This window comes from Prionailurus bengalensis, chromosome B4 (assembly GCF_016509475.1).
Source record: "Prionailurus bengalensis isolate Pbe53 chromosome B4, Fcat_Pben_1.1_paternal_pri, whole genome shotgun sequence".
NCBI classification, from domain to species: Eukaryota; Metazoa; Chordata; class Mammalia; order Carnivora; family Felidae; genus Prionailurus; species Prionailurus bengalensis.
Genome location: NC_057358.1, coordinates 21,375,840 through 21,399,150, shown reverse-complemented (window position 1 = coordinate 21,399,150; position 23,311 = coordinate 21,375,840). Strand labels below are relative to the sequence as shown.

The following is a 23,311-nucleotide window of genomic DNA, read 5'->3' as shown; positions in this document are numbered from 1 at the left end:
TGGAACATAACATATTCACAACTTCCAGGGATTAGGGGAGTTATTAGTCTGCCTACCACACATAGTAAAATACCTTGATTGATTTTCAAATGTTAAAGCAACCTTGCAATTTGGGAATAAATCTCGTTGGTCATGATCTTTATCTATATCTATATCTATATCTATATCTATATCTATATCTATATCTATCTATATCTATGAGGTATATTAACCTGCAGATTTATTTTCCTATAATGACTTTGTCTGTTTGGGGTATCAGGGTAATAGTGACTTCACAGAATGAATAGGGGATTATTCCATCTTTCTCAATTTTCTGCCCGAGTTTATATACAACTGGTAGTATCTCTTCTTTAAGTATTTGGTAGAATTCAGCAGCGAAAATATGTGGACCTGGAGCTTTTTTTGTGAGACAGTTTTGAACTACAAATTTTAATTTCTGTAATAGATATAGGGATATTCAGGCTATCTATACTTTCTTTAGTGAGCTATGGGAGTTTATGTCTTAAAATAAGTTTGCCTACTTCATCTAAGTTGTAGAATTTATTGGCATTAAATTGTTCATAATGTTAATATTATCCTTTTTTTTTTTAATTTTTTTTCAACGTTTATTTATTTTTGGGACAGAGAGAGACAGAGCATGAACGGGGGAGGGGCAGAGAGAGAGGGAGACACAGAATCCGAAACAGGCTCCAGGCTCTGAGCCATCAGCCCAGAGCCCGACGCGGGGCTCGAACTCACGGACCGCGAGATGGTGACCTGGCTGAAGTCGGACGCTTAACCGACTGCGCCACCCAGGCGCCCCTAATATTATCCTTTTAATATCTGTAGGACCCAGAGTGATGTCCCCTCTTTCATTCCTGTATTGATAATTTGCCTTCTCTCTTTTTAGTAATCTGGCTCAAGAGTCACACACACACACACACACACACACACACACATATTTCACTTGTTTATTTTATAATAGAAAGTTCATACCTCTTAATCCCCTTTACCTATTTTACTCATCTCTCCACCCACCTCCCCTCTGACAACTACCAGTTTGTTCTCTGCATTTAAGACTCTGTTTCATTATTATTGATCTTCTCAAAAAACCAGTGTTTCATTTCATTACTTTTGTCCATTATTCTGTTTTCTATTTCATTGATTTCTGCTCATATATCCTTATTACTAATCATTGGGTTTAATTTGCTTTTCTTTTTCTAGTTTCTTAAAGTGGAAGTTGAAGTCATTGATTTGAGACTTTATTCTCTTTCTTTTTTTTAATGTCTATTTATTTATTTGAGAGAGGAGGAGAGGCAGAGAGAGAGAATCTCAAGCAGGCTCCATGATCAGCATGAAGCCAAATGCGAGGCTCGATCTCATGACTGCGTGTTCACAACCTGAGCCAGTATCAAGAGTTGGATGCTTAACTGACTGAACCACCCAGATGCCCCAAGACCTTATTTTCCGGCTGGCATTTAGTACAATAAATTTCTCTCTAAATACTCTTCTAGTAGCATCCCACAAATTTGTATATGTTGTGCTTTCATTTTCAATTTGGATTTTCCTTTTGAATTCTTTCAATCACAGATTATTTAGAAGTGTGCAGTTTACTTTCTAACTATTTAAGGGTTGTCCAGAGTCCTTTGTGGAATTGATTTTTAATTTAATTCTATTGTGGTCTGACATATATTTTATATGATTGGAATCCTTTTAAATTCACTCAGGCTTAAAAAGAAATTTATTAAGGCTTGTATTATGGCTCAGAATATTGCCTCCTCTCATAAATGTCCTCTGTGCATTTGAAAAGAATGTACATTCTGCTTGGAGTATTCTATAAATATCCATTAGGTTAAATTCATTTATATTGCTCTTCAAATCTTTTATATCCTTACAGATTTTCTATCCACTTGTTTTTTCATTTATTAAGAGGTTATCAAAATCCTCAGCTATACTTGTGGATGTTTATTTCTCCCTGCATTTCTAACTTCACGTATTTAGAAGGTATGACATTAACGACATAACTGCTCAGGTTTTTTTCATAGCTTCTTGATTAATTGACTCTTTCCTTATTATTATAAAATGAGGTTTTTTATCTGATACTCTTCTTTTTGCTGTTTATTTTTCTGATAATTAATACAGCCACTCTAGCTTTCTTTTGATTAGTGCTAACATAGGATATCTTTTTTTTTTTTTTTTTTTTTTAAGAAAGGCCGACTGCCACTGCCACGTTCAGTGTCACATTTGGATGTGTCTGGAGTCATGGAAACTTGACTACCACACATTCTCCTACAAATGGGCCTTGAGAGCCTGTTTACAGGTTCCAGGAGGGGAACACAGCTACTCGTATACCCTTGACCAGAGAACGGTCCTCTTCTATTGGGGAAGGTCGTCCTCTTCGACCGAGCTCACAGCTTCGGGAGGGGACGCACGTGAGGCAGGAAGGGGACACCCGTCTAGCCAGCCAGATCAGCCGAATCAACCGTGGCAATCAATGGGGTGACAGATGTCGCAGCCAGATCACCCTCACGTCCCAGATACCTTTTTTTTTCATCCTTTTACTATTGTTATTTGTGTCATTATATTCTAAGTGCATTTCTTGAAGGCAGCATGTAGTCTGATCTTGCTTTTTTTTTTTTTTTTTTTTTTTTTTTTTTTTTTTTTTTTTTTAACATTTTTATTTATTTTTGGGACAGAGAGACACAGAGATTGAACGGGGGAGGGGCAGAGAGAGAGGGAGACACAGAATCGGAAACAGGCTCCAGGCTCCGAGCCATCAGCCCAGAGCCTGATGCGGGGCTCGAACTCACGGACCGTGAGATCGTGACCTGGCTGAAGTCGGACACTTAACCGACTGCGCCACCCAGGCGCCCCTGATCTTGCTTTTTATCCAATGTGACACTCTCACGCTGGTGACTGAGGTGCTCAGACATTCACATTTCGTTCGGTCATCTGTTTAAGGTTTAAGCCTACCATCTATTTGTCTTTTGTGTCTCATTCTTTGTTTTACTCTTCTTCATTTCTGCCTTCTTTTTATGAACTGAAGATTATTTTTATGATTCCGTTTCGTTTCCTTTGTTGGCTTATTTGATATTACCCTTTGTTTTGTTATTTTAGTGTTGTATTGGGGTCTGTATTATATGTCCTTATCACAGTCTACTTTCAAGTGGTGATATCCCACTTGACAGACAGTAGAGGAACCTTATAATAGTACACTTCCATTTTTCCCTTTTCTCCCTTGGTTCTGTTGTTGTCATATACCTTATTTATACAAATGTTTCATGCGGCACAGTATATGATTATTACTTTTGTTTGAAATAACCAATTTGAGGGGCTCCTGGGTGGCTCAGTCGGTTAAGCATCCGACTTCAGCTCAGGTCATGATCTCAAGGTTTTCGTGAGTTTGAGCCCCACGTCAGGCTCTGTGCTGACAGCTTGGAACCCAGAACCTGCCTTGGATTCTGTGTTTCCTTCTCTCTCTCTCTCTCTGCCCCTCTCCTATTCCTGCTCTGTTTCTCTCTCGCTCTCTCTCTCGCTCTCTCTCTCACTGTCTTTCTCTCTCTCAAAATTAAAATAAACATTTTATTAAATGTTTCATTAAATTTTTTTCAATAACCAATTTGATTTTTAAGTGACTTAAATAATAAGGAAAAACTTTATATGCTAAATTTCTAGTGTTCTACCTTTATTGTTATTGTATTGTGTAGATCCACATTTCCATCTGGTGTCATCTTCCTGAAGGACCTACTTTACCATAATTAGTAGTACGGTTCTGGTTGCAATAAACTACTTTGGCTCTTGAATGTCTGAAAAAGACTTTATTTCGCTTATGTTTTTGAAAGGTATTTTTGCTGGGAATAGAATTCTAGGTTTAAAGTTTTTATTTTTTCTTCCAGTTTCAGCTTTAGTTAAAGATGTTTCTCCACTGACTTCTTGCTTGCATAATTCGGATGATAAATCTATTGTCATCCTTATTTTTATTTCTCTGAATGTAATGTGTTTTTTCCTCTGACTGCTTTTTTTTTTTTTAATTTTTTTTTCAACGTTTTTATTTCTTTTTGGGACAGAGAGAGACAGAGCATGAACGGGGGAGGGGCAGAGAGAGAGGGAGACACAGAATCGGAAACAGGCTCCAGGCTCCGAGCCATCAGCCCAGAGCCCGATGCGGGGCTCGAACTCACGGACCGCGAGATCGTGACCTGGCTGAAGTCGGACGCTTAACCGACTGCGCCACCCAGGCGCCCCTTCCTCTGACTGCTTTTAAGATTTTTCTCTTTATTACTCTTTTCAAGCAATTTTGTTTTGTTAGACCTTAGTATATAATTTTCTTCATATTCGTTGTGCTTGGGCTTTTATGAGCTTCTTGGATCTAGAAGGTTGGAGTTTTCATTAAATTAGAGGAATTGGGGGGCGCCTGGGTGGCGCAGTCGGTTAAGCGTCCGACTTCAGCCAGGTCACGATCTTGCACTCCGTGAGTTTGAGCCCCGCGTCGGGCTCTGGGCTGATGGCTCGGAGCCTGGAGCCTGTTTCCGATTCTGTGTCTGCCTCTCTCTCTGCCCTTCCCCCGTTCATGCTCTGTCTCTCTCTGTCCCAAAAATAAATAAACGTTGAAAAAAAAATTAAAAAAAAAATTAGAGGAATTGGGAACTCTTATTTATTCTAATTCTTTTTCTGTCCCTCTCGCATTTTTTTCAAAGACTCCGGTTACACATACGTTGCGTCAGTTTTGATTTACTGGTGATTTAGATCCTCATTATGGGTCGAATTTTCTTGCTTCTTTTCACGCCTGGGAATTTTTTCTTGGATGCCAGACACTGTGAATTTTACCTAGTTGGTAAGTGGTTATTTTTATATTCTTCAAATTTGTTTTGGGACACAATTATCTGGAAACAATTTGATCCCTTCAGGTCTTGCTTTTTAAATATTCATTAGATAGTACTAGAACAGAGCTCCATCTAGCACTAATTATTTCTAACTATTGAAGTAAGACCCTTGTGTATGTTCCATACAATCGTCCATGAATCTTGAGTTTTCCAGTCTGGCTGATGGGAACGGGCCCTATTTGTGGCCCTGTGTGAGCACTGATCCTGTTAGGTCCTTTGTCCGACTTCAAATAGTTCCCATACATACACACCCTGATCAGTCTTGAGTTGGACCCTTTAGCAATCTCCAGTTCCCCTTCTATGCAACTCTTTCCTCTCTGTTACCGTCCTGAAAACCCTTGCTTCCTTTGTCTCCCTTAACTTTCGGATCTGTCTTCTCAACTCCGTGTCTACCAGACTCTGTACAGGTTAACCCTTCCCGTGATGCGGTCTGGATATTCTCTGAAATCAATAAGCTGATGTAATCATAGAGTTCATTTCCTTCATTTCCTGTCTCTCAATGGTCACTGTCCTTCATCGCCTAATACTCAGGGTTTTGCCAACTGCTATTTCGTATGTTTTTGTTTTCTCACTTGTTTCAATTGGGAAAGTAAATTTGACCCCTTACTCCTTCATGGCCGGGGGGAAAGTCCCATCATTTATCTTTAAAAAATAGAAAATACTGCTCTAGTATAAAACACCAGACTTACAATATCTTCTGTGTTGATTTCACATAATCTACCCGTTTCTTTACCTCATGTCATATGCAAGGAGATGGTATTGGATGACTCTGTGGCTGAGTGAGACTCGTGCTGCCGTAACTGCATGAGCCAGTCTCCCTGAAATCTAGCCCAGAATTCCACGCAATGACTCATGGACCATTTCTGCCAGAAGCCATGATTCTGGTTTTTACCTGGATTCCCAACGATGACTAGAGTGGGATAGCAAGGAGACTATTTCACCATTTGCTAACAGGATGATTTGTTGTTCTCTCCGACAAGTCCCAAACATAATGTTTAAAGTATCATTTCCTTAAAAATAAAATTGCGGGGCGCCTGGGTGGCGCAGTCGGTTAAGCGTCCAACTTCAGCCAGGTCACGATCTCGCGGTCCGTGAGTTCGAGCCCCGCGTTGGGCTCTGGGCTGATGGCTCAGAGCCTGGAGCCTGTTTCCGATTCTGTGTCTCCCTCTCTCTCTGCCCCTCCCCCGTTCATGCTCTGTCTCTCTGTCCCCAAAAAAATAAATAAACGTTGAAAAAAAAATTAAAAAAAAAAGTCAAATTGCTCCCTTCTTAGTTTAAAAGTTTTTGTTTGTTTGTTTGTTTGTTTTTAATTACAAAGTTACCCTAAACTCTCCAAGTATTCTCAATGCCAGACTGGGTAGTTCAGTCGGTTAAGCATCTGACTCCTGATTTGGCTCAGGTCATGATCTCATGGTTCATGAGATCCAACTCCACGTTGGGTTCTGCGCTGACAGCATGGAGCCTGCTTGGGATTCTCTCTCCCCTCTCTCTCTCCCCCTCCCCCTTGCTTGCACACTGCCCCTCCCCACCACCAAAATAAAGAAACTTAAAAAACTTACACAGTATAATAAAAGTCTCATTTTCTCACCACTTGGAATGAACTAAAATATAATTATCATTTGCGTTTATAAACCCTCTATGAATAAACCTTGCAATAGAATCTAACCTGTAACATTTACAGTGTTGAAATAAACTTTGGTTTTTTACGACAGTTTTAGTTTTCCAGAAAAATGGCGAGGAGAGTATAGAGTTACCACATATCCCACACCCATTTTTCCATTATTAACATTTTACATTAGTAGGTACATTTGTCACAATTAATGAACTAATATGGATACGTTACTATTAGTTAAAGTCTATGTTTATTCAGATCTCCTTACTTCTAGTCTAATGTTCCTTCTCGGTTCCAGGATCCTACCCTGGGTCTCCTATGACATTCAGTCATCGCATTTCCTTAGCTGCTCTTGGCTATGAGAGTTCCTCAGACTTTTCTTGTTTTTGACGGCAGTGACCATTTTGAGGAGTACTGGTTAGGTATTTGTAGAGTGTCCCTGACTTGGAACTGTCCTGATTTGAGGGTTATAAGTTTTGGGGGAACAAATAACGGAAGGGCCACTTTCATTACATCGTGTCAAGATCGCCTATTATCAATATGACTTATCACTGTTGATGCTGATTTTGATCACCTGGCTGAGAGAGTGTTTGTTAAGTTTCTCCACTGTCAACTTCCTCTTTCTTCCCTGCTTCCATATTGTAATCTTTGGAAAGAAGTCACTATGCCAAGCTCATACCTAAAGAGTGAAAAGTTATATTCTGTGTCCTTGAGGGCAGAGTACATAAATTACTTGGAATTCTTCTGCGTGGGAGATTTGTCTTTTCTCTCCGAATTATTTACTTATTCAATTATTTATTTTTATCAGTATAGGCTCATAAACATTTACTTATGCTTTGGGTTATAATCCAATACGACTTTATTTTGCTGCTCAAATCGTGCCAGCTTTGACCCTTGGGAGCTCTTTCAGCTCCCGTGACTTACAATCTTTTAGACTACAATCCAACCTTCAACATGACTCTTCTATGCAGCGACTAAATTACTCCTTGAGATTAAGTTAGGCACTTAGGGAGATATATTACTTTCAGGTAATGCATTAAGTGATATTCTGGCTGTCTGAAAGAATTCATCTGACAAGAAGTGAATTAAAGACTAAGGAGAGTGCCCATTATGTAGTAAATATTTTAGGAAACTAATGAAATCGAAAAATAAACTGAAAAAGCCAAACCTTTTAAAGCAAATCTATAAATGGCTTCACATGCTTTAGCCAAAATTTCTTCTTCTGGAGAATTAAGCATTAACACCACAGTTGCCGCTTTTTTGCTCTCAATCGTTAGTGGATCAAACTGAAATGTAGAGAGAAAACAATCAGGTTCACATACGAGCTTTAAAAATCACACCGAAAAAGGGAATGGCGTCTAGAAACTTGAAGAGAACATAATCGTACAAAAAGGATGTGGTCACTGCCCACTAAGTGCATTGTAAAGTTTTTATTTTAAAAAAACATCACTGATAGAGATACGGTTGCCAATATTGGTGGCTTTGGAATTCCTGGGGTGATGGCAGGAGGAGCAGAGTATTTTGGAATCTGACAGATCTAATTTTTCAACTGAGCCATGTGGAATCCAACAAGTTACTTAACCTGTAAGAATTTCACACAGTTTCCCTTTCTGTATAAACAGCATAATAGGGGCGCCTGGGTGGCGCAGTCGGTTAAGTGTCCGACTTCAGCCAGGTCACGATCTCGCGGTCCGTGAGTTCGAGCCCCACGTCGGGCTCTGGGCTGACGGCTCAGAGCCTGGAGCCTGTTTCCGATTCTGTGTCTCCCTCTCTCTCTGCCCCTCCTGCCACTCGCACTCACTCTCTCTCTCTCACAAATAAAATGAAAACACTAAAAAAAAAAAAAAAGGATAGAGCTCTAGGAAGAACTATATTCCGCTCTGAGATGTTCAGAATTCACGGGTAGCCAAAATACACAATAACAAATGCATGACTCTTGTGGGTTTTCTTTGGTCAAGGAGAAAACAAATTGTTACGCTATTTTTCTTCCATTTCCAGAGACTGGTGAAGGTGGGTGTTCTGCTTATGTTAAAGACAAAAAAATTGAATTGCAAAGCTTTAGCTGGCTCTTCGTGGTGGTCCCTTTCTAAATGAACATCTTATTGTGTCTGGAGATATAACAAACATTGGTGTTCAGTTTCAGGCAGAGAATGGAGAGACAGATTACTCTGAGTAAGGAGGTATAATTGTGTGAGGCTGGAAGAGTACAGAAGACAGAGAAGGTAGCAGTAAGCTGTGACCTAAAAGGGCACAGCTGGGATAAAAATAGTCCTCGCAGGGGAAACGACCATTGGATTTGGGGACAGCGTTATCTAACATCCAAATTAAAGCCATTGTTTGTATATGTCTAACTCTCTACTAGAAACTGTGAGAGTTACAAAAGTCATGGTGTTTGTTCTCAAGCCTCTTAGACTCTTTCTGGGGAGACAAATCTTCGTTGAAAGTCTGCCACAAGCACGAAGCTTATAGTACTTGTGGGTTTCCGGTGACGTGAACCAATGGGACAAGATGGCCTCTAGCAGAGCAGAGAGCTGTGGCGGAGACACTGGCTCCAACACTGATCGGGAGAGCACAGCGACCTGGAAACCCGGAGAAATTTTAAGGGAGGAAAGCATTTGGGGATTGAGGCTTGAAAATCAGCAGGCACTCACAAACCCAACAAGTACATTAACTATATCCTTAAAGAAATTACTTGGTAAATGCTCCAGCCAACACTGGGGAAGACAAGATATAAAAAACAATAGTACTATCTCAATAAATACAATGAGATATATAGTAAAATTGAATGATAATGATGTTGTGAATCATGATGTAATTCTTAAGGATTTCTGAAGTAGTGATAACACATTATAAGGGAAAATATAATTTGGAATTAAAACTCTAGATTTTTCTCAATAAAGCTCAGGTAAAGGAAACCAGATTGTTTCGGTAAAGAGAACTGGGTTATTGCCTAGTTATTATTTATTTTTTCCTTGATATAAAAAAACAGGTTTAAATATGTGTGTTTACTAGGCTACAGAAAAATAGTAAAAGTTCCAATTTACCAAAAAGACAAGGTTACAAAAGAAAGTTGCTCAATTCAGAAAAAGGGAAGAAAAAACAAGAGAAACACAACATGAAAATATAGCAAAGAAAACCCAAAAACCTAAAAATGATAGGAAGAAAACCAAATATTATCAGTGGTCAAAATAAACACCTGTAAGGCAAATAGATCTCAGTAACTAAGATTGTCAGCTTGTCAAAATTTGTTTTTTGTGTAGTGATATATACGTCTTCCACCTGATCTTACAGAATACAAATTCAGATCTATCTCTCTAAGACATAGAACATTCTTATCACTTCTGAATATTTCCCTTACGCTCCTTTCCCCTCCGAAAAACACCCCCAGAAAGATAACCATTCTATGACTTTTAAAATCATCCTTTAGTAAAAAAAAGTAAATAAATAAATAATAAAATAAAATCATCCATTAGTTTTTCCTGTTCTTCAACTTTGTATAAATAGGCTCATATAGGGTGCCTGGGTGGCGCAGTCGGTTAAGCGTCCGACTTCAGCCAGGTCACGATCTCGCGGTCCGTGAGTTCGAGCCCCGCGTCAGGCTCTGGGCTGATGGCTCGGAGCCTGGAGCCTGCTTCCGATTCTGTGTCTCCCTCTCTCTCTGCCCCTCCCTGTTCATGCTCTGTCTCTCTCTGTCCCAAAAATAAATAAACGTTGAAAAAAATAAATAAATAAATAAATAAATAGGCTCATATAACATGTATTCTTTCATGTCCGCCTTCTTTAGCTCAGCACAATGTCTCTGAGATTCAGTCACATTTTTGTATTACTAAGTCATACTTCCTATGGCTATATATTATTCCATTTTATGAATATACCAGTTTAGGTTCTTGTCTTTCAGCTGGAGGCTATCATGAACAAAGCTGCAATGAATATTCTTGCACACGTCTTTTTATGGATATATGCCCTCACTTCCCTTGGGCATATACCTAGGAATGGACTTGATGAGTCATAGGGTAGACACGCGTTTACCCTTCATAGACACTGTTGAACAGTTTTCTAAAGTACTTTTATCAATTTTCATTCTCACTAGTTAAAGATAAAGAGTTCCAGTTGTTCTACCTCCTCACCAATCCTTGGTATTATTTTTATTTGCTTTTTTTTTCTTTATTTGCTTTTTCCACTTTGTTTCTTATCTTGCTTAGATTATGATCTATTATTTTAATAACACTCCTGCCAAACCCTAAATAAACTTTTTTTTCATCCTTCTGTCTTGTCACCAAATCAATTCTAGAATATGGACAAACACTAGAATTTTCTTTCTTTGCATTTGTACCCCGACATCCAAGCATTCTTGGAGGATGTTAAGCTACAGGGAAAATTAGTATTGCTGTAAATTCAAGATCAATAATTTCACAAGCGTCTCAAACTTATCTATATCTTCTTCTGTTACTTTAGAGAAAATGTTTCTCCTACTATCTAAGCCCAGTATCTAATGTGTGCTTTGGATTTTTAACCCATTCACCTTTAATTCTCTCATTGATTCAATAAACACTCATTCAACGCTAATAATGCCACGCACTCAGAACAGCATACTAAACATGATAATCAAGTCCCCTATTCTCATAGAACTTACACATTGTCAGTTACGTCATACCATTAATCATCCTTTTTTTCCTCTTGAGTAGTCAACTTCTTCCTAACAATTGGATTATTCCCATTACTTCTGAGTCCACTTTGCAGAGAGCCAATTTAGATTCAATAAAATGCACCTAAGTTTAAGTCTGATGAGTTTTAATAAATGTATAGGTACCTCTAACTAACCCCCTCCAAACAATATGTGGAACTTTCCATTACCCCCAAAATATTCTCTCCTGCCTCTCTGCAGCTGATTCCCTTTCCCATATCTCCTCTGGGCAACCACTGATCTGCATCCTTTCACCGTAGGTTAACTTCAACTCTTTAAATATGAAATTATGGCACAGGTACCCCTTACGTATGGCCCCTTTCACTTGGCAGAATGATTATGAGATTCATCCGTATTATTCCACGTATCTGTGGTTCATTCCTTTTTACGGATGAGTAGTATCTCATTGTATAAACATAACAATTTGTTTATCCGTTCAGTTAGTGATGGACCTTTGGGTTATTTCACTTGGGACCACTATGAATGAAAGCTGCAATGGGCTTTTCCATATAAGTCTTCTTGTAGATGTATATTTTCATTTCTCTTGAGTGAACACCTAGGAGTAGAATTTCTGGCTTGACTGGTAGTACAGGTTTAACTTTCCAAAAAAATAAGGTTTTTCCAAAGTAGTTTTACTATCTTGGTTCCCACTAGCAATGTATCTGTATCCAACATAGTATATCTCTTCGCTTATTTAGGTCTTCCTTAATTTGTCTTGGCAATGCTTTATAGTTTTCAGCATATAGGCACTGCATTTATTTTGTTAAACTTATCTCTGAATATTTTGTTGTTTCTGATGCTATGGCAAATGAGATCTTTTTTTCTTCATCTATTTTAAACAAGTGTCATTAGGTAAACAATATTTAGGACCATTTTTCCTCTTACAAATGAACCTTTTCATTATGATGATATGGGTCTCTTTTTCTCTGGTAATATGATTTGCCCTGGTATATAATTCATCTAGTATTAATATAGGCACTCTAGCTTTCTTATGATTTTAGTTTGCAGTATGTCTCTTTCCATATTTTGACCTTTAACCTAGCTATATCTTTATATTTAGAGATTTCTTATAGACAGCTTACACTTTGGATCTTGTTTTTTTATTCAGTTTGACAATCTCTCACTTAAAAACATTTTTTTTAATATTTATTTTCAAAGGAGAGACAGAACATGAGCAGGGGAGGGGCAAAGAGAGAGGGAGACACAGAATCCAGAGCAGGTTCCAGGGACTTGAACTCATGAATTGTGAGATCATGACCTGAGCCAAAACCAAGAGACTGACGCTCAATTAGCTGAGCCACCCAGGCACCCTTGTTTTCTCCTTTTCTTATTTGTTCCCTGGTTCCTTTTTCCATCTTCTTTTGGACAACTGAATTTTTTAGTGTCCGATTTTATCTCCTATACTGGTTTATCAACTGAGTTTTCTTCTGAATATGAGTCACATTTTTCTTTGCATATATAATAATTTTTACTGGCAAGTGAACATTGTAAAAATTATGTTGTTGAGTGTCTGGATTGTATTGGGGGCCTTCTCTTTTTTTATTTTTTTTATGTTTATTTATTTTTGAGAGAGAGAGAGACAGAGTGTGAGCAGGGGAAGGGCAGAGAAAGAGAGGGAGACACAGAATCCGAAGTAGGCTCCAGGCTCTGAGCTGTCAGCACAGAGCCCAATGTAGGGCTCAAACTCGTGAACCCCAAGATCATGACCTGAGCTTAAGTCAGACGCTTAACCAATTGAGTTACCCAGGCACCACTGGGGGTCCTTCTCTTAAAGGATGTTGAATTTTGTTCTGCTAGACGGTTGTCTTATTTATGGTTCAGCTTTATCTACGTAAGGCCTATTTGAAAACATTATTCCAGCAGGTCTGAGGAAGCCGTTGCTCTAGGGCTGGGTTAGCCATACTACAACTAAGGCATGACCCTGCTGGGGGCTCTACTTAATGCCCCAGATGTTCAACAAGATCTCTCCAATCTTTTGGATCAAAATTAGAATGTCCTCCAGGCGGGTCTGAATCTTAAAATTATTCTTGTAGCTCTCTGATAGTTTGTTCATGCCTGTTCTTTGTCATGAACATGAGTTTCACCCTGTGCAGCTTAGACTTCAAAGAATCAAGGGAATCATTAACTAAATTTCTGGAGCTATTTTCCTAGATATTTCCCTCCTCTCTGGCACTCTGCAAACTTCCACCACTTTAGCCTCTCTACACTCTGATGTCTCAAAACTCTCTTATTTTAAAACAAAAGTAATATTTCCCTAGATATTAATCATCTTCCAGGTGCTATCTTAGCTCTCCTTCCCTTCCACAGTCAAAAATCTTAGGAGCGATTGGGGCGCCTGGGTGGCTCAGTCAGTTGAGCGTCTGGCTTCAGCTCAGGTCATGATCTCACATTTTCTGGGTTCGAGCCCTGCGTCGGGCTCTGTGCTGACAGCTCAAGCCTGAATCCTGCTTCAGATTCTTTGTCTCCTTCTCTCTGCCCCTCCCCTGCTCGCACTCTGTCTCTCTCTCAAAAATAAACATTAAAAAAAAAAAAAAAAACTATGAGAAAATTCTTAGGAACTATTGATTTTCCTCCATTTTCTCCCCCTCATACTTCCTGCTAAACATCTCCACTCTGACTTTCATCCTCATTGGTTCACCAAAATATTTCTTTTTTTTTTTTTTAATTTCTTTTTCAACGTTTATTTATTTTTGGGACAGAGAGAGACAGAGCATGAATGGGGGAGGGGCAGAGAGAGAGGGAGACACAGAATCGGAAGCAGGCTCCAGGCTCTGAGCCGTCAGCCCAGAGCCCGACGCGGGGCTCGAACTCCTGGACCGCGAGATCGTGACCTGGCTGAAGTCGGACGCTTAACCCACTGCGCCACCCAGGCGCCCCAAGTTCACCAAAATATTTCTAAGACCATCAACAGTGAACACCACGTTACTTATCACTTCTTGACATTTTAATCTCATTTCTAGAGAATTAAAATAACAAACAACGTTTGAAACTGTAGAAGCTTATGGCTTACTTGATTGAATTGTCAGGCTTGCATCTTTCTGGATGAGTTTTTTATTGCTTTTTTTCATGATAGCTTGGGTATTAAAAATCCTTGGTGGGAGTGCCTGGGTGGCTCAGTCAGTTGAGCGACCGACTTCAGCTCAGGTCATGATCTCACAGCTCGAGAGTTCGAGCCCCGCGTCGGGCTCTGTGCTGACAGCTGGGAGCCTGGAGCCTGCTTCAGATTCTGTGTCTCCCTCTCTCTCTGCCCCTAACCCACTCGCATTCTGTCTCTGTCTCTCTCAAAAATAATAAATATTAAAAAAAAAAAAAATCCTTGGGGTGTTGTTGTGGTTGTGGCAGTTGTTGCTTTGAAGGTTTTGTTTTGTTTTGTTTTGTTTTGTTTCACAGCTATATTCCTCTGAACTTCTCTGTAACAGCACTTAATGCATTGCGTTGTTTCTTGGGTTTACGTGTCTTCTTCAGTATGTTTACCATCATTTCCTGGGTTGCTCAAGCCCAAAACCTGGAACCATCTCCCACCTCCTCTCCTCTCACACCCCACGTGCAATCCAGCAGCAAATCCTGTCATTTCTGCCTTCAACATGGCTGCTTACTCAGGCCACCGGGCTGCATAGCTCATCGTTCCTCCGTCATAGCCTCCATATTGGTCTTCCAGTTTCCACTTTTCCTGGTGTAGCTGGAATGATCTTAATGTTTTTCCTTTCAAATATAAATGAGATGTCACTAATCCTCTACTTGTAACCCTCCAACGGATTCCCCTTTTTGCACATTAGGAAAACATCCAACCTCCTTAATATAGCGGAAAAGGCCATGATCACCACCAGCCTCCCACCTTTAATCCCTATCTCCTGCTCCCTGCTTTCTAGTCTCCAGTCACATCAACCTTCTTGGCATTCCCCAAGTATACTAAGTAAGGTCTTAGTATGGCTACAGTGCTCTCTAAGCTAGGGTGCTCTTTCCCAGATATTTGCATAGCAGACTTCCTCATTCCATTTGTCTTTCTTAAATGTGACCCCACTGAGAAAGCTTGCCCTGACCTGGATTCTATTTGAGGTAGCCCCATCCCTCCCCATCCTTATATCCTACTTTATTTTTCCCCATTGATCTTATTACTACCCGAATTATATTATTATTTGTTAATTGACTGCTTCCCCTAACTAGCATATAAGCTATGAACTTTGTTTTGCTCCCATGTATATGCCCAGGAGGTAGAAAAACACTTGTACATGGCATTCACTCAATATTTGTCTAATAAGTGGATGAATTTCTTCAGGCAAAGGACTGTGTAATTTCTCTACGGCCATTACTTAGAATAAACCCAGGATGTGGAAATACTCAATAAATGTTTATCAAGAAGTGCATGAAAATACCTCTGGAAACTTCTGTTTTATGCCTGTGGCCTGAAAGGGCTTTAACCGTGTACTGTCTTTTGATGTCAGAAAAGAAGGTTCTAAACCTGAGGTTCGTGGAGCCATCAATGGGCTTCAGGGATAGATCCTTCCACTAAAATTGTATGTAAAACTTTTGGTGGGCATTTTTGTGGGGAGGGAGTCCACGGTGGCCATCCCACCCTCATAGGGCTCCCTGACCGCACCCCCCCCCCAACCCTTGAGAATCACAGCCTTAAATCGTCTTTGCCGCCCACAACAGTTTCCCTGGCATTCTGCTGGCTGTCTTCTCTATCCACCCCCACTCAGGACAAAGTTCCCTTCCACTTCAGAACTTGCACTTCAGAGACCACTGATAGTTCAAGATTTTTAAAGCTGATTTTATAAGCATGTGAATAAATATGCTCTGTTAAAACATACTTAATGTCACGATCTCCACACAATGACTGCAGTTAAATATATATACTGAAAATATACTTAAACCGAACCCATCGTAAATATTCGTAACCCTTCTTCAGGGGTGGAGAAAACACTTTGGTATTTTGACCTATCTTCTGGTCGTCTTTAAGAAAAAGGTAATATGGAGTACAAGAAGCTTGAAGGGAAGGTTCAGACTGTGAGAGTTACAGTCTAAAGAGCTGTTAAAGGAGGAGAAATACCAATATTTGGCAGAGAGCGGAGAAAACTTGGCATGACATCTGTTTCTCCTACAGAGCCTACAGCATTATAGTAATTTTTTATTTAAAAAGGTGCTGAGAATCAAATGATAGCTAGAACAGAATGCCACACAACTAAATAAATAATACTGTGCTGTAATTACATAGCCCATCTGCTTTCCCGTGAGGAACTCACAGTCACTCACCAGCAAGCTGGTTGTGAAATTATAATTTCACGCTGTATACAAAACAAATGATGAACCAAAGTTATTTACAGAAAGGGTGAAATAAAGGGGAAGCGTTTTGGCTAAACTCTGAATTTTAAGTTCAGTCAATTAGCGCAGCCATAGTCTCACAGAGATACTTTTACATCTCTGTTAAGGACACGAGACCTTCTAGAACAATGCTGTCCAGCACAAAGTTCAACACTGCAAATGTTCTGATTCTGCTTTGCCCAATATAGCAGTCACAAGCCGCATGTGGCCTTTGAGCACTTGAAGTGTAAGGTGACAGAGGTGCTGAATGTTTCGTTTTATTTTTAGTTGTTAATTTCAATTACTATGCCTTTAATCATCATTAATTTAAATTTAAATAACCGCAGGTGACTGGTGACTACTACATTAGGCCGGGCCTAAAAGAATACAAAGTTGTAAAGTTGAACTCAGTGAAAACAGATAAATCATGAGAGTCTCGTAATTTTTATGGTACCAAGAAGGGCAAAGAAAAGGCTTTTTTGATGGCTATTGGAGCGTGTTTGCTACATCATTGGTCTCAGATCAGGGGGGAAACCAATTATACATGAAAAGAGAGACAGATGAACAGAAATGGACTGTCTCACTCTAGTAGGGACTTTTCGTAGAGAGCATCTAGACATCAGTTAAAATCCAGTAAAAAGTGACAAGGTTAAAATGAAAACAGCTAAAATGGCCTCTAGGTTTCTTTACAACTTGAAATAAACTTTTAGATCAAGGTAAGCAAGATTTTTTTAGAATATGGTTTTGTGCATGTTTCTTAATTTATACTAATTTTTCTTAAATCATGACTTTTTAAAATCTGTGATGTAGGGGAAACATCGGAAAATTAATTCCCATGAAGCTTCATTTCTGAAATAAGTCCAGGCAGTTCTGGCAGCCCGTGACAACGCGTTAAGGGTTGCATTCGGAGGTTGACGGGAGCGTCCGGGGAAGACAAGTCACTGGAGACATCCCACTCTTCCAAGGAACTGGGTTTGGTCACCCACGTGAGGAAGCAGATCCTGCTGTCGCCTGATGCTCTGACTCAACACTCAGCGAGCTTAGCTCCCCCCCATTTGCACCTAACTATGGACAGAAGGTGCAGAACCATTAACGTAAATACATAAACGTTCAGTTAACTTGACAGTGAGATTCCAGAACCAGGTCACAGTCCCTTGTGAGTTTAGATACTGTGGATTTAGTCCGCTGAAACTCAGTTGCCTCTGAATTATGAAGAAAATAAAAGTTCCATGCTCATGAACTTGAAAACCTGACCATGAAGCATGAGGGCCACACTCCAGGCCACCAGGAACTTTAGTGGCCAGCTGGTCTTCCACAGCTGATCTCCCTGCCTCCTTTGACAATGCGCAAAACTTCTCAAGATTTGTGGGATGATCAACAGTACTCTCAATTACATCATGAAGAATAACAACTTTGACCAAGTTCTCATCTAGTGCCAAGCGCTGTTCTAAGCATCTCATATTTACCTAACCTTGCCTCCCCACTGTGAATAGATATGAAGTGGTTGTCGTTATATCCTCACCGGAGTATACAGAGTTCGGGAACTTGGCCTCCAGATGGAGTGAGGATTCAGTCTCTGGCGGTATATTTCCAGAGCCTGGATCCTTAGTCCCTAAATATCTTGCCTTATAGTAAATATTGCCTTCTAAGGTTGTTTCTATTACTAATTCTCTTATGCAATCATTCCATAGAAAGTTTTCCTTTTGTTAAAGCATCACAAACAACCTTTCAGCCAGACGTGGAAATGTTTGGGGAGGTAGATTATAGTTGCATCGGTCGTTCAAGCCGTTATCTTCCCCGCCTCCAAGCATCTTCTTAGCTAGTGGTGGCTTTCACGAGAAGGAATGGAGGTCAATAAACCACATGGGCGTACATTAAATGTATGTTTTGATGATTCGAAAATTAAGAAAAGCAAGGGGACCTTTTTGTTTTAACCATATAACTGAACATTCTTCTTTCTGTCCCCATTACCCATTTTAACTAGTATACAAAAGACTAATAACAACACGAATCTTTGGAAATAAGAAGCCAGTTGTTATTAGTTGGCACAGGAAAGTTAATTTTTTAAAGCATTTATACATCCATCTTTGAAATTTGGTTTTCTTTTATACTCTGTACAAGAACGCTTTCATAGACTTTGAAGAGGTATACCTTGGCACAAATGCCAAGTTCAGACAGTTGACATTGTGGTATACTGTTTTGAAGTACTTGAATTCACAAGATAGAAAGTGGTTACATAGTTTAACACTAATCTGCCAGCTTTATTAACATATAGTCAGAGTAAGAGAAGTATGGAAGGACTAAGAGGAAAGGCCACGGTCAAGGCCCATTGGTAATTGGTATATACGTCCTTTTTTTTTTTTTGGATCACTCTACTTTTTTAAAAAGCATAATTAACCTACGGTGTTATACTAGCTTATGGTGTACAATGTAATGATTCAACAATTCTATCCATTTTTCAGTACTCATCACAGTAAGTATACTCTTTTTTAATGTTTATTTTTGAGAGAGAGAGAGAGAGAGAGAGAGAGAGAGAGAGAGAAAGTGGGAACAGGGGAGGGGCAGAAAGAGAGGGAGACACAGAATCTGAAGCAGGTTCCAGGCTCCGAGCTGTCAGCACAGAGCCCAGCACGGGGCTCGAACTCACGAACGTCAAGATCATGACCTGAGCCGAAGTCGGAGGCTTAACTGAGTCACCCAGGCGCCCCACTATAAGTAGCCTCTTAATCTCTCCCATTCCCCACCTATCTCCCCTCTGGCAACCACTAACTAGTTTGTTCCCTGTATTTAAAGTCTGTTTTTTTGTTGTTGTTTATCTCTTTTTTTCCTTAAATTCCACTTTTGACTGAAATCGGGGTATTTATTTTTCTCTGACTTACTTCCTGTAGCATTATGCCCTCTAGCTCCATCCATATTGTTGCAAACAGCAAGACCGCATCCTCTTTATGTCTAGGTAATATTCCATTGTATATATATACATATATACCACATCTTCTCTACCCATTCATCTATGGATGGATACTTAGTGCAATCCCTATCAAAATACCAACAACATTTGTCACAGAACTAGAACAAATAATACTAAAATCTGTATGGAACCACACAATATCCCAAATAGCCAAAGCAACCTTGAGAACGTAGAACAAAGCTGGAGGTATCGCAATCCCAGGTTTCAAGACGTACTACAAAGCGGTCGTCATCAAAACAGTATGATTCTGGCACAGAAATAAGGCACATAGATCCATGGAACATAATAGAGAGCCCGGAAATAAACCCATGCTTACATGGTCACACAAACCATGAAACTGGACCACTTTCTTACACCGTACACAGAAATAAGCCCAAAATGGATGAAAAGATGCAACTATGAGACCTAAAAGCATAAAACTCCAAGAAGAAAACATAGACAGCAATTTCTTTGACATTGGCCACTACACATGCTTTGGCTGTCCCTAAGGCTCTCGTGAACTGAGAAAGAAGAGCTAGTTTTCTGTTAACGCTAGGTTTAAAACTGTTTCTCAAGCCCTTGATTGTGCCCCCCAAGGACTGGAATACGGAGGACAAGCCAGCAAAACATTACAAAATTATAGGAAGTGTATTAGACAAATACATCTATTGTTTAACGGTCCCTTAATTCTAATTTTAATCAGAAAATGTTTGTCATCAAGTACTGTGTTCATTAGTCCACTTTCCGGTAATAATATGTCAATAATGATATTGACCGGGGAAAATGGCTGGCTCAGTCAGGGTTGTGAGTTCGAGCCCCATGCTGGGCGTAGGGATTACTTAAAAATAAAATCTTTTTTCTAAAAATGCTATTTTGCAGCAAAAAGGGATAATTCAAACTTAAGTGGCAATGAAAAAAAAATAAGAGAATTTGGAACATTTTAGGAGGATGTCCAAAAGAGAGCAATTGGAATGATGAAACTGTACCGTGAACCACAATGGCCATCTATCTCTGCAAAGTGTTCCTAGACTGGAGCAGACAGATGCTTCTCCTTCATCTCGTTTTATTTTTTTAAGTTTATTTCTTTTGAGAGAGAGAGTGCACAGAAGCAGTGGAGAGGGAGAGGGAGAGCGAGAATCCCAAGCCAGCTCCACAGTATCAGCACAAAGCCCGTCGCAGGGCCAGATCTCAGGAACCGTGAGATCATGACCTGAGCCGATCCCAAGAGTCAGACGGTTAACCGACTGAGCCACCCAGGTGCCCCCGGACAGATACTTCTGGAGTCTTCGTTCCCAACTGTATTGAAGGATCAAACACAGGAAGTTACATAGGTGTGTGTCTGTGTGGGTCTGTGTATCAGAGTCGAAAGGAGACCCGCAACATTAGGTCTTATTTAGTAGCATTAACTATGTGCCAGGCACTGAGAACCGTGATGAGCTTTACTTCATTATAATTCACACAACAACCAAAACGAGTTGGGCCTCACAATTCACACTGAAGAAATTTCAAACAAGAACTGAAAGAACATGGCCACATTTGGCAACGCTGTGCCAAATAACACAGGTCATGAGACGCAGGGCTGGGACGTAGCTCACATTTGTAACCGCAAAGCTCCAGTGCTGTTGGAAAGACCTTGCACTAAGCCCAGCTTCCTTCAAACTGTAAAATCCCTGTGAGTCTACTGACGGACCATAAACACTTTTTTTCAGTCACATTTTACTTGAAGAAAATCACACCAAATGTCTGTTTCAAAATGAGTTTCTTTTCGCTCTTAAAGATTTTTCATCTCTTCATTTATTTTAATGTTTATTTATTTTTGAGGGAGCGGGAGAGGGGCAGAGAGAGAGGGAGACACAGAACCCAAAACAGCCTCCAGGCTCCGAGCTGTCAGCACAGAGCCCGACGCGGGGCTCAAACTCGCGAACCGTGAGATCATGACCTGAGCCGAAGTCGGACGCTCAACTGCCTGAGCCACCCAGGTGCCCCTAAGATTTGATTTTTGAGTAATCTCTATACCCAACGTGGGGCTCAAATTCACAACCCCGAGATCCAGAGTCACACGCTCCACCGACTGAGCCAGGCAGGTGTCCCTCAAAATAAGTTTCTAATCTGAAAACTGTCCAAGTTCATTTTTTATTTTTAACATAATCTTTTGGTAATTCATAAACCTTAAGAGAAATAAGATAAAAACGTACTTTGAAAAGAGAGACAGGGCTTTGTGTTTTAGGCAATGTATTACTCAAACATCTGGAACAGAAAAAGATGATGAACCCAGACTTTTCTCTCCATAGAACTGGAAAATACGAGCCTTCTGATGTTCAAATGGTCATCTTCAGACAACCTCATATACAGAGCTAATAGCTATAGCATAAACTCCTAGTTATTTTTGAAAACGCACTTGGATGATTAACATAAACGAGGGACCAGCAAATATCAATTTAAAATATTTAAAAGAACAAACCAAAACTATTTGGTCATTAACTAGGCCCATAAACACGCCATCCGCATCCTGGAAAAGCTAATAATTACTCTCTAATTGTGCTGATTATGTAATGACAACGTTGTAAATGTTTGTTTATATAATGTTAGATTTCTCTAACTAATCTTATCATTAGTCAGACTTTGGACTTCTGCCAATGTGTACTCATGTATATGCTGGTACATGCCAAACAGTTGGAACAATTTATTTTTAAAACTGGTTGTTAACGGGCTACTAGTCTTAAAATCAGAAACTTACCACATCCTTAGGAGGGGGTTCCGCTTCCTTCTTTACCTTTTTACCCATTCTGGAAAAAGATGCAGTAATTAGTTAAAGTGTCATTTGTACCTTGTATACGCACAAATCTCTCAGTTACCTATGGATGCCCTTCGAAGGAGATTTATTTCCTCATTTAAATTTTACCATGGGGCGCCTGGGTGGCGCAGTCGGTTAAGCGTCCGACTTCAGCCAGGTCACGATCTCGCGGTCCGTGAGTTCGAGCCCCGCGTCAGGCTCTGGGCTGATGGCTCGGAGCCTGGAGCCTCTTTCCGATTCTGTGTCTCCCTCTCTCTCTGCCCCTCCCCCGTTCATGCTCTGTCTCCCTCTGTCCCAAAAATAAATAAACGTTGAAAAAGAAATTTAAAAAAAAATAAATTTTACCTAAAAAAGAGATGATGTGATATAGGTAGAAATGGTCGTACATGTACAAATATGTTACCTGCAGTCTTATTTCAAACGCCACAGTTTTTAAGGAACTTACTGTTAAGATTGTTGGGCACCAGTCCTGGCTTCCAGCTTGTAAGGAAGTGAACACATCCATGGCCTAACTTTCACTTACATAACGGGAAACAGTTTACCATGCATATAGCTCACTGATGGGGTGCTTAGGAGACTAAATCCAATTTACTTCTGAGAGCTCCAAGAATGTTCTGCCACAACGGGGTGGATTTTTGTCTGCTTTCCTGCACTGATCTATCCCAACAGTATCTGGTACATGGTAGGTATTCGATATGTATAAAAATCATTAACTGTTTTTCCTGGGAGTATGATTTTGTGACTGATACCCAAGACAAGGCAACTCCAAATGAACGTTGGTGTCATTTTCCCAGATAACCAGAAGTTTTCTCTAATATAATCCATAGCTCAATAAAAAAAAAAAAAGTAATTGAGAATCTGAAGAGATGTATTCTGGAGAAGTTGGGGTTACTGCTTACGAGACCTGTTTCTCCCTGCCCTCGTAGGTCCATGACTGTGCAGACAAAAAGTCAAAGGATTGGTACTGACAGCTGATAAACCACAGAGCAGTAACCCCATCTGGGTACAGAGGACTTTCCAAGATGTTGGGGACTGTTAGAATAAATAACTCTAGAAACCTTTCGAGTTTTCTCCAATGAGAGGTTATGTTTGGCATTTGGGCAATCTCAGA

The 23,311-nt window shown here is 40.0% G+C and overlaps 1 protein-coding gene across 10 annotated transcripts in view; it reads right to left on the bottom strand.

The window, feature by feature from the left end:
* ARMC3 (armadillo repeat containing 3) overlaps nt 1-23,311 on the bottom strand; it is a 102,037-nt gene that overhangs the window by 75,670 nt on the left and 3,056 nt on the right. For all 10 annotated transcript variants that reach the window (XM_043561426.1, XM_043561427.1, XM_043561428.1 and 7 more), the window contains exons 2-3: nt 22,144-22,192; nt 7,643-7,760 (exon numbers count right to left, since the gene is read on the bottom strand). In XM_043561426.1, coding sequence (XP_043417361.1) covers nt 7,643-7,760; nt 22,144-22,191 — 166 coding nt within the window. In that variant the 5' untranslated portion in view covers nt 22,192. The remainder of the gene's footprint in view (nt 1-7,642; nt 7,761-22,143; nt 22,193-23,311) is intronic.